Genomic DNA, 15,412 nt, shown 5'->3' with positions numbered 1-15,412 from the left:
TGTTGACGTGTCAAAATTTGACACGTCAAAAAATTTTCCTGACGTGTTAAATCCAACACGTCAGTATTTTCTGACGTGTTGGATCTAGCACGTCAGTAATTCCTGACGTGCCAAAAATGACACGTCAGGAATTCTCATTTCCTGACACCCACATTCTTCACGACCGAAACACGTCAGGAAAGCCCCGTCAGGAGGATTTACTGACGTGTCAGACGACCTGACACGTCAGTAAACCTATGTCAATAAAAATTGTGTTTTTTGTAGTGATTGGTTCTCCTCTGTGAAATTTCTTGACTGACATGGGGTTTACCCTAGTTCAAAAAAAGTCTTCTAAATTAAATATTTGTCTATAATCTCTTGGGTTTTTCTCTAAGCTAGTCAACCAGCTCCTTATGTTGGGTATTCACGTATAATAAAATCACAAATCAATTAGTAATAGCCCAAGTGAACGATTGATATAATTTTACTCATACTCAAATTTATTTGTTAAGCTTCTAGCTAGGTTGATTAGTGTCCCAACAACAATTGTATTAAAGTTTCAGTCAAACAACTTTTCAAGTGTATGTGTAGTCCATCGAAGACTTTACTACTCTATTCCATTTTTATTTTATTTTTTTCAATTCAACAGGAATCATTTCCACCTTATTCCTCTTCTAATGCGGACATACAAAATACAAGTTTTTTTTTTTTGTCAGGTCATCAAAATCATTTTAAAAAAATAAATTTATAAGCATCATATTTTCAATAGTGTTGTAACTTTCTAAATTAAAAAAAAAAAATATTCTTTAAAAGCATCAGTTTGTTATATTCTAAAAGGAAGCTGCTGTGTTAGAAAAATTGTGAAAAATGAAATTCTAAAAATATTATTGGTAAGGTATACTTTCTCTGTTTTTTATTTATATGAATTTAAGATACAATTTTTTTAATATAAGAACAAGCTGGAAACAGGATTAAATGTTCATATACGTACACTGAACCTCCCGAAGGAAGATTTTACAAAAAAAGCTGCAAGAGATTGATGATCAAAATGGGCATGGCTTCCTTCAATGTCTCCATGACTCTGGTGCTCTTTGCCTTGCTCTGCCTGAGCAGAGAAGCTGCCGCAAGTGAGTATATATACCATTCCTGTTCAGACAAAACCACTTTCACTCCCAACAGCACCTTCCAGTCCAATCTACACCATCTCCTCTCTTCCCTTTCCTCCAACGCAACACGTGAAGATGGTTTCTACAGAACCACCGTCGGCCAAAACGCTTCCGACGCTGTCTACGGCCTCTTCCTCTGCCGCGGCGACCTCACCGTCCAAGACTGCCAAGAGTGCGTGGGCAATGCAACCCAAGATCTGATCCGGCAGTACTGCCACTTAGGAAAAGAGGGCGTGATCTGGTACGAGGAGTGCATGTTACGCTACTCAGACCAATATTTCTTCTCCAACATGACCATGCACCCTAGCGTTTACGTTCCAAGTAAGCGCAAAGTTCATGATCCAGATCGCTTTAACCATTTATTGATGGCAACGATGAAAGGCTTGGTAAGCCAGGTTGCAAATGCAGAAATCGGTGCCAAAAAGTATGCAACAAAAGAAGCAAATTTTATGGGGTCTCAAATACTCTACACGCTTGAGCAGTGCACCCCAGACATATCCAGCTTTGCTTGCAGTATGTGCATACAGCAAGCGATAGCGCTATTGCCGAATTGTTGTAGTGGAATCGAAGGGGCAAGAGTTATGTTTCCTAGCTGTAGAATTAGGTACGAAATCTACCAGTTTTACCTGATGTCTATGCCACCAATTCTTCCTCCTCCACCTCCGGGTTCGTCAAAAAGAGATTTCGTTATTTCAAAATTAATGATTATATTATATTGTTTGGAAAGCACCATTAATTACTGACCATGCATCCTTTATCTTATGCAGGAAAAAGAAAAATCTTAATCCACACAATTATTCTTATTGTTGCTCTGATTTCTGTCTCTGCGGTGCTCTTCATTATGAGCTACTACTTCCGTTGTAGGAGAGAAAACATTGAGTACAATGCCATGGATGAAGGGGCGTTGCAACTTGATGTTGCTACAATTGAATTGCTGCCACTCAAACTTCTCAGATGATAACAAGCTATAGGTGCAGGTGGATGGATTTGTACCCAACAAAAGCCTTGACTAGCTACTTTCTATATTGTTTGTCCCTTGATTATATGCCATAGGAATGCTGGATTAAGTTTTTACTTCAAATTAAAGAGGATCTATCCATTCAAGGAGTCTTCTGCTTGCAGTTTGCTCAACTACAACTAAATTCAAATTGTGTGGAACTTACAAGAGATGAATAGATTAAATTTTCTTTCTATATTAGTCTTGAGGGTTTTTTTTTTTTTTTTTTTTTTTTTTTTTTTTTTTTTTTTTTTTTTTTTTTTTTTTTTTTTTTCTGAAGTTAATGAAATCAGTTGAATACTTATTTTCTTTAGTCTATTAATATAATCTGATGAATTTATAGACCCTCAAGATGTTACAAAATTATTAAAGGGACATGAAAATTATTAAAGGGACTGCTCATGGAGTTCTTTATCTTCATGAGAATTCTCAACTAAGAATTACATATCGTGATTCTAAAGCCAACTATGTTTTGTTAGAGCATGTGTAATGAACTGATTATATTCTCGACTACGAATTATTTTTCAAGAAGTGATTCACATTAATATTTTTCTCATCTTTTTTGCATCTTATTGTACAAATTCAATAGATCAACCATTAGATTTGTAGACTTATATGGACCTCAGATAAACTCAATGATGGATTCATCAATTTAATATGGAGATAGTTAAAATATGGTTGAAAAATGAATGAATTCTATCATCTTCCTTAAGCTACTTGGTTTAAGAAAAGAGACTCGGTGTATTGGATTGCTCATTATAGTACATGTAATACAAACAGTTCATTGCATTCTATTTCTGCTTAAAGCAAAGCTCTCTCATTAAAGTTTCCCACTTAGTGGGGGGTTTAATAGCTTCACTATAATTCGTATCTATTTGGATTGGGATTCCCTGCATACACTTTGTATGTCCAAAATTTTATTGACATTTGTGTAACTCTAGAAAGAGAAGTTACAACCCTAGGTTGTCAGGGCAGCTGGGCTTCATAACCTTCTTTTTATGGAGGTTATGGAGCCCAAAAATTACTTACTTAGTCATGGAACTTGAATAGTGAGGCACATATTAGCATTATTTGTTCCATAAATGTAACAATCATAAAATCCAGTATGTACAATTAACTAAATAATAAGACAAAATAATCAAAATACCGAATTTGTTTTATAATGTGGTTTTCCTTCGCGTCTTAAGAGCATCTCTAACAGAAATAGCCAAAATGTTTATTGAAAAAGTATAAATCTTTATTTCAACTACTGTTTTTTTTATACATACTCCAACAGATTGTCATAATGAAAACACAATTTTTAAAACCCAATTTAACCTTTAAAATCAATGTGTTTTTAAAAAACATCCCCATTCACATTTTCAAATTACTATTAAAAAACAAAAACACACACTCCCAAGCATAACACTTTCCATGATTTGGTTTAAAAATGTTTTTGGCCTATGAAATTAGGGCCAAATCAACTAACAATATTATCTTTGCAAAATAGAATGAAAAAAAAAAAAAAAAAAAAAAAGAGGAAAGAAGAAAAAGTAGACGAAAGAGATTCTTCCCTATCTCCTTTCTTCTCTAACCCTAGTTAATAGAATTTCGAAGCCTTATAAAAAATACATATATAGTTTAATATCAAATAGGGCTTTAATTTGAGTCATCAAGTCTAATATATAGTAAATATTTAAGCTTGGTTTATTTAATTTTTTTTAATACGAGCTGAACTTTAGTTTATCACCGAAGTTGATAATCTAATTAAAATATTTTATTTATTTTTCGAACGAAATCGAGTTTGTTCACAAACTACTCAATTAACTTATTCATTGCATAGATATAGTAAATGTCATGAATATTAAAATTTTGTTTTTCGTAAATCCATACTAACTATTATTAATATTTTATTATTTAAGTTAATTAGATAAATTAACTCTAATTATAAACAATCTAATCTCGAGTCTATATACATGTTTGTCTTTTATATATATTACACAAACTCAGTCATATACACATATTTATATCAAGACTTAAAATTACAATAATTCATGCACTACCTATTACATTAAAAAATGAATTTATTTTTATCTTTTTAAATACTTCAAATGTTATCATTACAACAGTAAAATGTTAAACGTCTTTAGAAAAATATAAAGTATTTGTGAAAGACATTTATTGCAAAGGGAATTATTGTTTGGTTTGATCATGACTAGGGATTATAGCTTCATATATGTAACATGTAAATAAGACGGCGCGTACGTTATGTGCCACCTTTTGTGAGGTATTAACATGTAAATTTTGGTTAGACTTGGCATGGAAATAAGTTATAAATTATGGCTAGACTTGCATGGGATGTCTTATGTTGACGATTACTGTTCCAGGAAAAAAATTATAGCAAAATTTCGTTTGCATGGAAGATATTTAATTTTGATGTGTTCATTCAACTGAAAAAAGTGATGTGACGTCTCACATCGTTTGGGTATAGGAATGAGGATTGCTTATATGCATATTTACACCATTCTTGACAGAAATATGTTTTAAAGTCGTGATGGTCATGAATTAATCAAAATTTTGTAATTAAGCGTGCTTCTATGAAAGTAGTATCCGTTACAATATATATATATTTTTTTATGCAAAGACAAATTAAATATAGGGCACTCAAGCAGAGGGGGAGATAGATTTGAACTAGTGACTTCTGCTTCATTAGGTGTAGTCCCAACCGATTGTGCTACCTCTTGGGGACACATAAAAAGTACTGATTTCATATTCATTCCAATTATTTGTATTTTATGCAAGGCAAATTAAATATGGGGCATTCAAGCAGCAAATGGTCATCACTAGTTTTTAGCTATCCATAAATTGATGGTAACAATCTTTTCAACGAACCAAGGATCTATAATATATAATATTATATTAGAAAGTCTTTTAAGAACGGCACACCAATATTGTGGCGATCGAAGAGTCATCTTGACCTTCATGAGGAGGATATTGCGACAAATGTTTGGCTGTTGCCTGGCCATTTCCATCAATCCAATGGCCATATATGACTTACAAACTTTATCCTTCTTTTTTTCAACTGTCTGGAATCTTTTCCACCTTATTCCTCTTCTGAACCCGACATAGATATATAAAACAGGGGGTTTTTTTTTTTGTCCTGTTGTTAAAATATATATATATATATATATATATATATATATATATATATTTATATAAAAAGTTTATTAGCATGATATTTACAAAAGTTTTATTGTTTTCTAAGTTAAAAAACAGATAACAGTGCTTTTTTTTAATAAAAAGAAAAAAAAAAAAAGAAAAGAATTGTAGTTCTCTAATAATAAGCAATCTATTCTGAAGAACAATTCTATAATAATATGTTCTGAAAATATAATAGTGATAACGCATTTTTACATTGTTTTTTAAATTTTATGAATTTGGAAAACAGTTTTTATAGGTAAGCTGGAGAACAGGATCATGGTTACATACCCAAAGGAAGAGCAAATCTGCCAGAGATCGATTTTGGCAAAAGCAAACAAGTACACTAGAAGAAATTGCTCATCAAAATTAAATGGGCATGCGCATGCCTTCCTTCGAAGTCTCCATGATCCTCGTCATCCTTACCTTTTTAAGCCTCAACAAAGAAGGCAGTACTGCAACTTTCCTGGATTATTACTGCTCAAACACCCCTACTTTCACTCCCAACAGCACCTTCCAATCCAATCTCGCTCAACTCCTCTCTTCCCTTTCCTCCAACGCCAGATGCAAAGACGGTTACTACAACAACACCGTCGGCGAAAACACCGCCGACGCTGTCTACGGCCTCTTCGTCTGCCGCGGTGACCTCACCGTCCAAGACTGCGTAGATTGCGTGGCAGGTGGAACCCAAGATCTGAGTCTGCAGTACTGCGTTAGAGGAAAACAGGCCGTGATCTCGTACGAGGAGTGCATGTTGCGCTACTCAGACGAATATTTCTTCTCCAACATGAACACGCAGCCAAGCCTTTACCAACTGACTAAGTACAATCTTTCTGATCCAGCTCGCTTTAACCAGTTGTTGATGGCAACGACGAATGGCTTGGTAAGCCGGGTTTCAAATGCCGGAATCAGTGGTGCCAAAAAGTTTGCCACAAAAGAAGCAAATTTTACGGGGTCTCAAATACTCTACACACTTGAGCAGTGCACGCCTGACATATCCAGCTCTGATTGCAGTAAGTGTATACAGGAAGGGATAACGTTAATGCAGGAATGTTGTAGTGGATACCAAGGGGCAAGAATTATGTTTCCTAGCTGTAGAATCAGGTTTGAACTGTACCAGTTTTACCGAATGCTTAATATTGTTACAAATTAATGTGCTTTGACTTGTCAATTTTTAAATTTGGTTGTGTTTATTAAATTCTAGTTTGTAGTAGGTGAAAATGTGTGTTTGTTGTGAAGCCACGTGTTGTTCTAGAACTCTTTTTGTAAAAGGTTTCTCTTGTCTTTTGTATTGTGTAGCTGCAGAAAATTGTAAGAAGAAGAAGAAAAATAGAAGAGCCGAGTCCCTTGCACAAAATTGTTCTTCCTATCCCTATTTTTTTCCTATGTTTTTTCCCCTGTTTTTCTCTTGCCTTTTACTCATTTTCTGCAGAATTTCTGCAGCAAGTTGTTCTTCTTATTCTATTGTGTTTCCCTTGTTTAATCTACTGCCCTTGGAGTGTGTCTTGCTAGAAAATCCAGCCAACAAAATTTGGTATCAGAGCTTGGTTCTAAGAAGAGCTTTGGGCAGAAATTTGAAGAGAAAGAAGAGGATAAGTTGAAGGAGAATCCATGGCCAGCACAAGCATGAATTGGAGCAATGTCCAGGTACCGATTTTCTCTGGTGAAAATTATGATTTCTGGTCTATAAAGATGAAGACCTTGTTTGTCTCCATAGATTTATGAGAGATGGTAGAATCAGGATATGAAATACCTGAATCTACATCAACCATGACCGAATCTCAAAAAGGGGAATTGAAGGAAAACAAAAGCAAAGATGCTGGAGCTCTTGGGATGATTCAAATGAGAGTTTCAAAAACTATTGTTCCAAGGATTATGGGAGCAACAAGAGCTAAGGAGGCTTGAGACATTCTCCAAGAAGAATTTCAAGGAGATAAAAAGGTAAGAGCCATCAAACTCCAAACTCTTAGAAGAGATTTTGAAAATATAAGAATGAAAGAAAATGAAAGTGTGAAAGATTATTCCACTAGATTTTTGGAGTTGGTAAATCAAATGAAAGCTTATGGTGAAAATATGATTGATCGTAGAATTGTGGAAAAAATATTGATAAGCTTGCATGAAAAATTTGATCATATGGTGGCTGAAATTGAAGAAACAAAAGACCTATCTAGTTTAGGTGTTCAAGAGTTGTTGGGTTCATTGAAATCTCATGAGCAAAGGTTGGAACGACACTCCGAAAAGTCAATAGAGAGTGCATTTCAATCTAAGCTCACTGTTAATTCAAAAAATTATGAAAATAGAGCATTAAGTCATGAACAAGGCGAAGGAGACTCAACTAGAGGAGGTAGAAGTTTTAGAGCAAGAGGAAGAGGAAGAAGTCCAAGAGGAAGGGTAGAGGCAGCTATGAAAGAAAACCAAGTGTGAAAGGCTCTTCACAAAGATGTAATATTTCCAAGAAGAGTAGTCATGTTGAAAAAGTATTGGTGTGTTAATTTTAGAGAGTCTGAGTGGCCAAAAGTTGTTGTTTCCGTAATGGTGAGAATGTAGAGTATTTTCCAAGCTATGTGAGTATGAATCTCATTGGATAAATTCTGGTTTTACTTGAAACAATGCACATGAAGTTGGAAAGTAATTGGAGTATAACTCTGTTTCTTTAATGTTGTTGTGCAGGGATGGAAATATTGGATGGAGGGGATGTGTGAAATCTTATAGATCCCACACTGAGGGACAGTTCAATGATAAAAATATGGAGATGCATCCACATTGGATTACTTTGTCTTCAAGAAAGCGTGGTTGATAGACCAACCATGGTTTATGTGGTTTCCATACTCAATAGTCACTCTCTCACTCTTCCCATACCCTCCCGACCAGCATTTTTTATGCATAGCACTATTAAAGCAAGCACATCATCACAACAGGAGTATAGTTCAGGGGTAATCCTAGTCGCAGCAAATGAGGCTTCAGTTTCTGAACTATATCCTCGCTAGGGTTTGAGGATAGTAGCTACAATTGTGGACAAAATCATAGGTTTATTTTGAAAGCTATAGTAGCTTGGTTCATGATTTTTCTTCTTTCTTTCTTTTGGTTCTGTAAAAAAATAAAAATAAAAAATAAAAAATAAAAACATTGAATTGATTTACAATTGGCTTCAGTGTCATAATTAATTAATGTATTGAATCTGTTTTGGATGGCAAAGGAAATTATTCACAAAGAGCAAGAAAATACAAAACTACAGGCTGTTGCGGCGCTACCTGCTAGAACTATACGGTTCACATAATATACAACCAAGCATTACAAGAGATTGAGAGTCAAGGGCAATCCTGAACTGCACATGGGCTCACAAATTCTCATTTTGCAGCAGAATCTCCAAATCTTCCACATCTAGAGAAGGGGTCACAATTCGTTTTGTATCTATCAAAATATGAGCATATATAAAACTATATAGATCAATTATAATTCAACTCAGTTAACTAAACGAGCCAAATCCTTTAATCCTAACTCACTAATTTCAAATTGAATCGTTGTCTGCCCTAAATGTAGAGGTATTCACAACTCCTAAAGTATTATTCAAGCTTTTGATCCTCCTAGGTACGTAGTTACAGATAGGGCTGTTAAGAGAGCAAGTCGCTCGCTCGGACTCGGCTCGTATAAGTTCGGCTCGTGCTCGACTCGAATATTAAATGAAGCGTTTCGTGAACACGAATTCTAGCTCGAATATTAAACGAAACTAGCTCGGCTAAGTTCGTGAGCAGCTCGTATAAAGCTCGAGTTGGTAGTTATTAACATAATTCTTCATATTAATATTAAAAATTGATTTTTTTTTTTTTTTTCTCTAATAGCATCATTTTATAATAAAATGATGCATATCCTCTCTCTTCGAAACCAAGTGTCTTATTGTATTGATTCGGGCTCCATACTCCGTTAGCCAGACTAAGTAAATGCTCATATGCAAACTGGCTTTTTGAGCCGTTTAAGAGTATTTGAAGTTTAAATTTATAATAAAAAAAATAAATTAATAAATTAAACAAATTAAATTAAAAATAAGAGCCAGCTCGTGAACTGGCTTGGCTCGACTTATTATGAGCTCGAGCTCGATTTTTTGGCTCGTCTTTAAGCTCGGCTCGAGTATAATTTAAACAAGCCGAGCCCAAACAAGGGAAGCTCGCTCAAGCTCGGCTCGTTTACACCCCTAGTTGCAGAGATCCTTGTACTCATTCCGCACCAGATATGATAGATGTGGGCTTCCCCTACCATTTTCAGTAACATTGGGCTCGGCCCATCTATTAACTTGGCTTTACCAAATTAGACCTTTACAGGCTTATTTTAGACTTGAATCAAAATTCAAGCACCATTGAACTTGTTGGGCTTTTCTACGTGACATTTACTCAATTTGCACTAATATTGATGAATAAAATCTTAATTCATAAACTGTTCATTACTTCTCCTAAGTATCACAGGGAGATTTATAATTAGCACTCTAAACAAGTTTGATGTATTAGTTCCACTAAACCAATTAGGGAGACATGCATGCATTAGCCCAGAAGGAATGGCACCACAGACGCAGCGATTGGAGCAACAATGGCGACTATCGTTACCGTTAAGATTTTGCTTTTACCTGCACAAACAATATCAAGGCTCACTTAGATGTTGAATAGTAACAAAAGTGATTTTCTGCATAATTAATCTAATAATTCGAGTTTCATACATTGGTATAGCTGTAATTTAATGAAGCTTCCTAAATATTAGGCATGCCATAAATGTTGAAATAGAATCAAAAGGTAAATAACTCAATTTGTGATCGCTTTCTTAATTCAAATATTTATCCCAATCTCCCCTTCCCCTTAATTCAAATATTTATTATTTATTTTTATTTTTATTTTATATGTCCGCATAGGAGGGAGAAAAAAGTTTTGAACTAGTGACCTCTGCTTTATTAGGCGTGGTCCCAGTCGATTGAGCTACCTCTTGGAGACAATTCCAATATTTATTCTAACGTAACAAAGAAGTATGTAAAATTAGACAAAAGTGCAGCACACATAAATTAAACACAAACAGGTCAATATGCCATATTGAGTTGTTTTCCGCTTAAAGTAGTGCCTTATTGTGATGGAACGTAGTACAAGTTTTTAGTTGTTTTTCATCCAAATTTATTCTTATTCTCACAGGAAGAGGCAATAAAATAAATATTTCGAATTAAAGATGAGGAAATCACAACAATTGAAAATTTAGGGGAAAATTTATAAACAGTTTAGGGCCTATAGGCAAAATGTAATTTAGCCTAAAAACCCGTAAAGGAGTGAGAGATGAGGTGGGTAAGAAACTTTACCTTTTGGTCCAGTTACCGAGCCTAGAGGTGGAGGTGAAGGTACAATCCCTGGTGTAAGCGCGGGCGCCATAGTTTCATTGTAGAATTGGTACAACTCGTACCTAACATTACAGCTAGGAAACATAACTCTTCCCCCTTGCTTTCCATCACAACATATAGGAAGACGGTTTATAGCTGCCTGAAGACAACTATTGCAGTCGGCGCTGGACAGGTCCGGCGTGCACTGCACAAGGTTGTACAGATTTTGAAACTGGGAAAAATTCACTTCCTTAGTCCCAAACTTCGAAGTTCCGGTTGGGAAGTTCGAGACTTGACTTGCCAGTTGGGTCATCGTGATGTTCAATAGCCGGTTAAACCGGTCCTGCTCGGTGATGTTCTGTGTGTTCAACAAGGAAACTCTAGGCCTTACGGCCACGGTGGAGAAGATAGACTCGTTGGAGTAGCGTACCATGCATTCGTCGTACCAAACGACAGCAGCCCGTTCCCTGGAACATTCATTGACGAGCAGTTGGGTTGCGTTGCCCACGCACTTTCCGCAGAGTTCGGTACTGAGATCACCACGGCAGAGGAAGATGGTGTGCATGGGGATGGAGAAGGAGATATTATGGCTGGTGATTTGAATTTTGCTGGAAGCGTTATTGGAAGAGATATTCAAGGCGGGGGAGCTGAGACTGTAGAATTTGATACTGCCGGTGGCGTAGGAGGAGAGTGAAAAGAGGAGGGACCTGAGACTGGATAGGTGACTGCCATTGTCGGGGAAAGTAGTGTTTGCACAGATGTGGTAGAGGTAAGTCTGAGCTGCAATATGAGTGGTCAAGCTGAGGAAGCTTAAGCTAAGCATGGAAAGGAAAACTATGGGAAGAGGGATGTGATTGAACGAACGCATATTGATGAACCAATTTCTTCGTCTTTGCAACTATGCAAGCTTTTCTGCATTGCATTACATTGCTTTGGTCACTATGAATCACATTTTCATAATTACATGATAAGGAAGACTTGACTTCAGTGCTAATAATCTACGTTACTAGTTTCCGAATTGGAAACTTGTAGTCCTTGTTTTAATATATACTCCAAGCACCTAAAGTCTCCATGTTTGAAAATTCAGAGTCTGGAAAATTCAGTGGGCGTTTGGTTGGCGTCGCTTGGCGAGAACATTCATAAATGTGCATGGCCCGTAGCCGGGAAATAATAGAAAATGATCTTTTTTATTTCAAAATTCCTCTATTTTTTTTATTTAATGCATTTTGAAAGGTATTGCATTTAATACACTACCACTATTAAAATTTTTAGACAACACTACTTTTAAAAATGCACTAAATAGAAAAAATAAAAAAATTTTAAAATAGAGAAAATTATTTTCCGTTATTTCTTTAAATAGAGAGGATCCTTTTACGAAAATAACATTCTCCGGCGGCCGTTATCATTCATTTATCTCTCAACCAACCTTCTGGTCAATGTGTTGGAAGTACACGGCGCTTTGATCAAGAAATTAATCACGCTACTATGGTGCATAAAGAGATGGGAACATTTTTGTGTATCTTTTCATTTTTCAATAATATCTTATTACTTAAAATGTCCCTACAATTATAAATGGGACCCATTATGAAAGTTTACTAAAAAAAAAAAAAAAAATCGGTTACTCTTGGTTAAGTTTGTAGACCGTTGTCTAAGCTTGTATATATGCTGCTAGAACTATTTGATTGTTAATTTTTTAATTTTTAATTAATTCACATGCATGTACTTTGAATGAATTGAAATTTTCCCATTCAGTTTGGCTGTAGTAACTCACATAATTAATTATGTACTAAACATGCATCAAATATCTCATTTTTATTTATGAAATATTTAATTGAAAGAGGTCAGATTCAGGAGCTCGAACTGCATCAAATAGTAGAAGCTCATTTTATATTGCTTAGATATACTTTGATAATTTATTCTGTAATTGCAAAACAAAATAAAAAGAAATTTTTGTATTGAAACATGCAGTTACTACTGGTGCTGATACTTTCTCCCCAATACAATTATTAATGGGACCCATTAGGGGATATTATAAATAATCATAAAAAAAAAAAAAACAAAAACAAAAACAAAAAATGGGACCTACTAAGAGATATTTTCTCCCCTACACAATTCACCATTATCACTATTTTGCTTTTTCCTTGATACCCTTTTAAAGTCGCTTGACTGACTTGGTCGTCAAGCAGACCCCTTGTCCTAATGGCAAATGTTTGCATCTTCCTTGCATCTTCCTATGCTTTCAACATTATAGAGAAAATTTAAAGTTAATGCATGTAATGAACTTTAAATCATGACTATTAAAATGGACAAGTTCGTTGTCCCTTTCTTACATGCCATCCCCCTTGACCGCATTAATTAGTAGAATGGACCAGTGAAGAAAGTTGTTGTCCATTGATTATGGCCATTGGCGTACTATTCCTTCGTCAATGGGAGAAATAGGGTTGTGTGGAGTCCCAATAAATCTGAGGTTAAAATTATATCAAATAAAAAGAAAGAAAAAAAAAAAGAAATTAGAATTAAGCATCAACTTAGTTACATGATCATCAAAATGTAGGTAGGTTGTATTTGCATAAAGTTTACATAATAGCATCAATGAAAAAAACACCTGCACATCTAACGAAAAATGGTAGTGATATACTGCACGCCTGGCGTGCATCACAGGCATAAAATTTTTTTTTTTATTATTATTTTTTTATTTTAATTTTTTTAAAAAAATAATATTATAGTATTAATTTATTATTAATACTAAAATAATTTGTTTATTATTATTATTTTTTTTTTCTGAAATCAATATTTACTCAATCTGACAAATTGCAAGTTACCGTTAGCTTAGAATCAGAAAAAACAAAAAGAATAAGTTGGTACGCGTGTTTAAGCCTCTCAACAAAACAAAAGGTATAGACGTGCGTTAAGTCTCTGTGTTTTTTTAACTGATCAACAAACAGTGTTAAGCTTAACAAAAGGTTTGAAACATTAATGAAACGACTCGTTTTGAATTGTTTAAGTCTTGGAACGTTGTGTTTTTGTATTATTACTTTTTTTTTGAGAAATGTATTATTGTATTATTGCTTTCAACCTTCTTTCATCTTCTTCAAAGTTCGTGACTTAATTTGACCTAATTACAGTGAGAGGAAAAGAAAAATGGTGTGAGTCAAGAATGTCTCTCTTCGTGAAAAATATTTGCCCCATGATGAGCGGTTGAGAGTGGGCAACCAGAAAATTCGGACAAATTCTACCATGGCTAAGGATAATTTTTAGGAGGTGAGGGGGGCATTTGACCCCTCTGAACCCCCCTCCCTCCGGCCCTGGTTGGCGTCGCTTGGCGAGAACATTAAATTTCATAATGTGCATGGCCCGTAGCCAGGAATTAACATTTCGGTTTCATGGTTTCTCCGGCCGTTATCATTCATTTATCTCTCAATCAACCTTTTGGTCAATGTGGACTTGGAAGTACATACGGCGCTTTGATCAAGAAATTAATCACGCTACTATATATGATGCATAAAGAGATGGGAACATTTTTGTGTATCTTTTCATTTTTCAATAATATCTTATTACTTAAAATGTTCCTACAAGTACAAGGTACTTATTCAAGATACTATGTTTAAGGAGTTAAAACGTAAGTGAAAATAAGAGGAAAATTTGTTTTAGTATTTATACGATATTATTTATACATCCTGCTTAATTTATCTTGTTCTCTCTTCGCTAAAATTCCTATAGTGCACCCAAGACCCAGCCATTGTCTAATTTTGTTTTTTACTATTTCAGTTTAGTACTTTACCCTAGTGCAACTCCAATTATGATACTTATTTTGCTATTCAAAATATAATTTTTTGTATTTTAGCTACTAGTTTTATATTACAATCTCCAACAGAAACATCTAATTCAACTCTTCACTTTCTTTAAATATTATTTTTTATCCTTAGGGAGAGAGCGGGAGGGAAAAAGAAATGAGAGAAAAAAAAATAAAAAAGAATAAAAATAAATAAAAAATAAAAAATAAAAAAAATCTGTTACTCTTGGTTAAGTTTGTAGACCGTTGTCTAAGCTTGTATATATGCTGCTAGAATTATTTGATTGTTAATTTTTTATTTTTTAATTAATTCACATGCATGTACTTTGAATGAATTGAAATTTTCCCATCAGGTTTGGCGGTAGTAACTCACATAATTAATTATGTGCTAAACATGCATCAAATATCTCATTTTCATTTATGAAATATTTAATTGAAAGAGGTCAGGTTCAGGAGCTCGAACTGCGTCAAATAGTAGAAGCTCATTTTATATTGCTTATACTTTATTCTCTAATTGCAAAACAAAATAAAAAGAAATTTTTGTATTGAAACAGTTACTACTGATGCTGATATTTTCTTCGCTAAACAATTATAAATGGGACCCATTAGGAGATATTATAAATAATCATAAAAAACAAAAATAGGACCTACTAAGAGATATTTTATCCCCTACACAATTATAAATGGGAACCATTAGGAGATATTATAAATAATCATATAAAAAATTAAAAATTAAAAAAAAAAAAAAAAAAAACGGGACCTACTAAGGGGTATTTTCTCCCCTACACAATTCACCATTATCAGTATTTTACTTTTCCCTTGATACCCTTTTAAAGTCGCTTGACTGACTTGGTCGTCAAGCAGACCCCTTGTCCTAGTGGCAAATGTTTGCATCTTCCTATGCTTTCAACATTGTACCAACACAAAGTAATTGATTTCTGCCAAACCATTTCTGT

General features: G+C 34.5%; 2 protein-coding genes across 2 annotated transcripts; both read left to right on the top strand.

The window, feature by feature from the left end:
* Window positions 1–1,027: 1,027 nt before the first annotated feature.
* Window positions 1,028–2,103, top strand: LOC132170046 (cysteine-rich repeat secretory protein 38-like). Its single transcript, XM_059580963.1, has 2 exons — window positions 1,028–1,811; window positions 1,913–2,103. Exons 1-2 carry the CDS (start codon window positions 1,028–1,030, stop codon window positions 2,101–2,103), a joined length of 975 nt encoding a protein of 324 aa, XP_059436946.1.
* A 3,589-nt stretch (window positions 2,104–5,692) lies between these two features.
* LOC132170045 (cysteine-rich receptor-like protein kinase 25) lies at window positions 5,693–6,472 on the top strand. The gene has a single exon (XM_059580962.1). It carries the CDS (start codon window positions 5,693–5,695, stop codon window positions 6,470–6,472), a length of 780 nt encoding a protein of 259 aa, XP_059436945.1.
* Window positions 6,473–15,412: the final 8,940 nt, after the last annotated feature.

This window comes from Corylus avellana, chromosome ca2 (assembly GCF_901000735.1).
Source record: "Corylus avellana chromosome ca2, CavTom2PMs-1.0".
Lineage (NCBI taxonomy): Eukaryota > Viridiplantae > Streptophyta > Magnoliopsida > Fagales > Betulaceae > Corylus > Corylus avellana.
The sequence above is the reverse complement of the archived record's forward strand: the minus strand, read 5'-3'. Positions and strand labels throughout refer to the sequence as shown.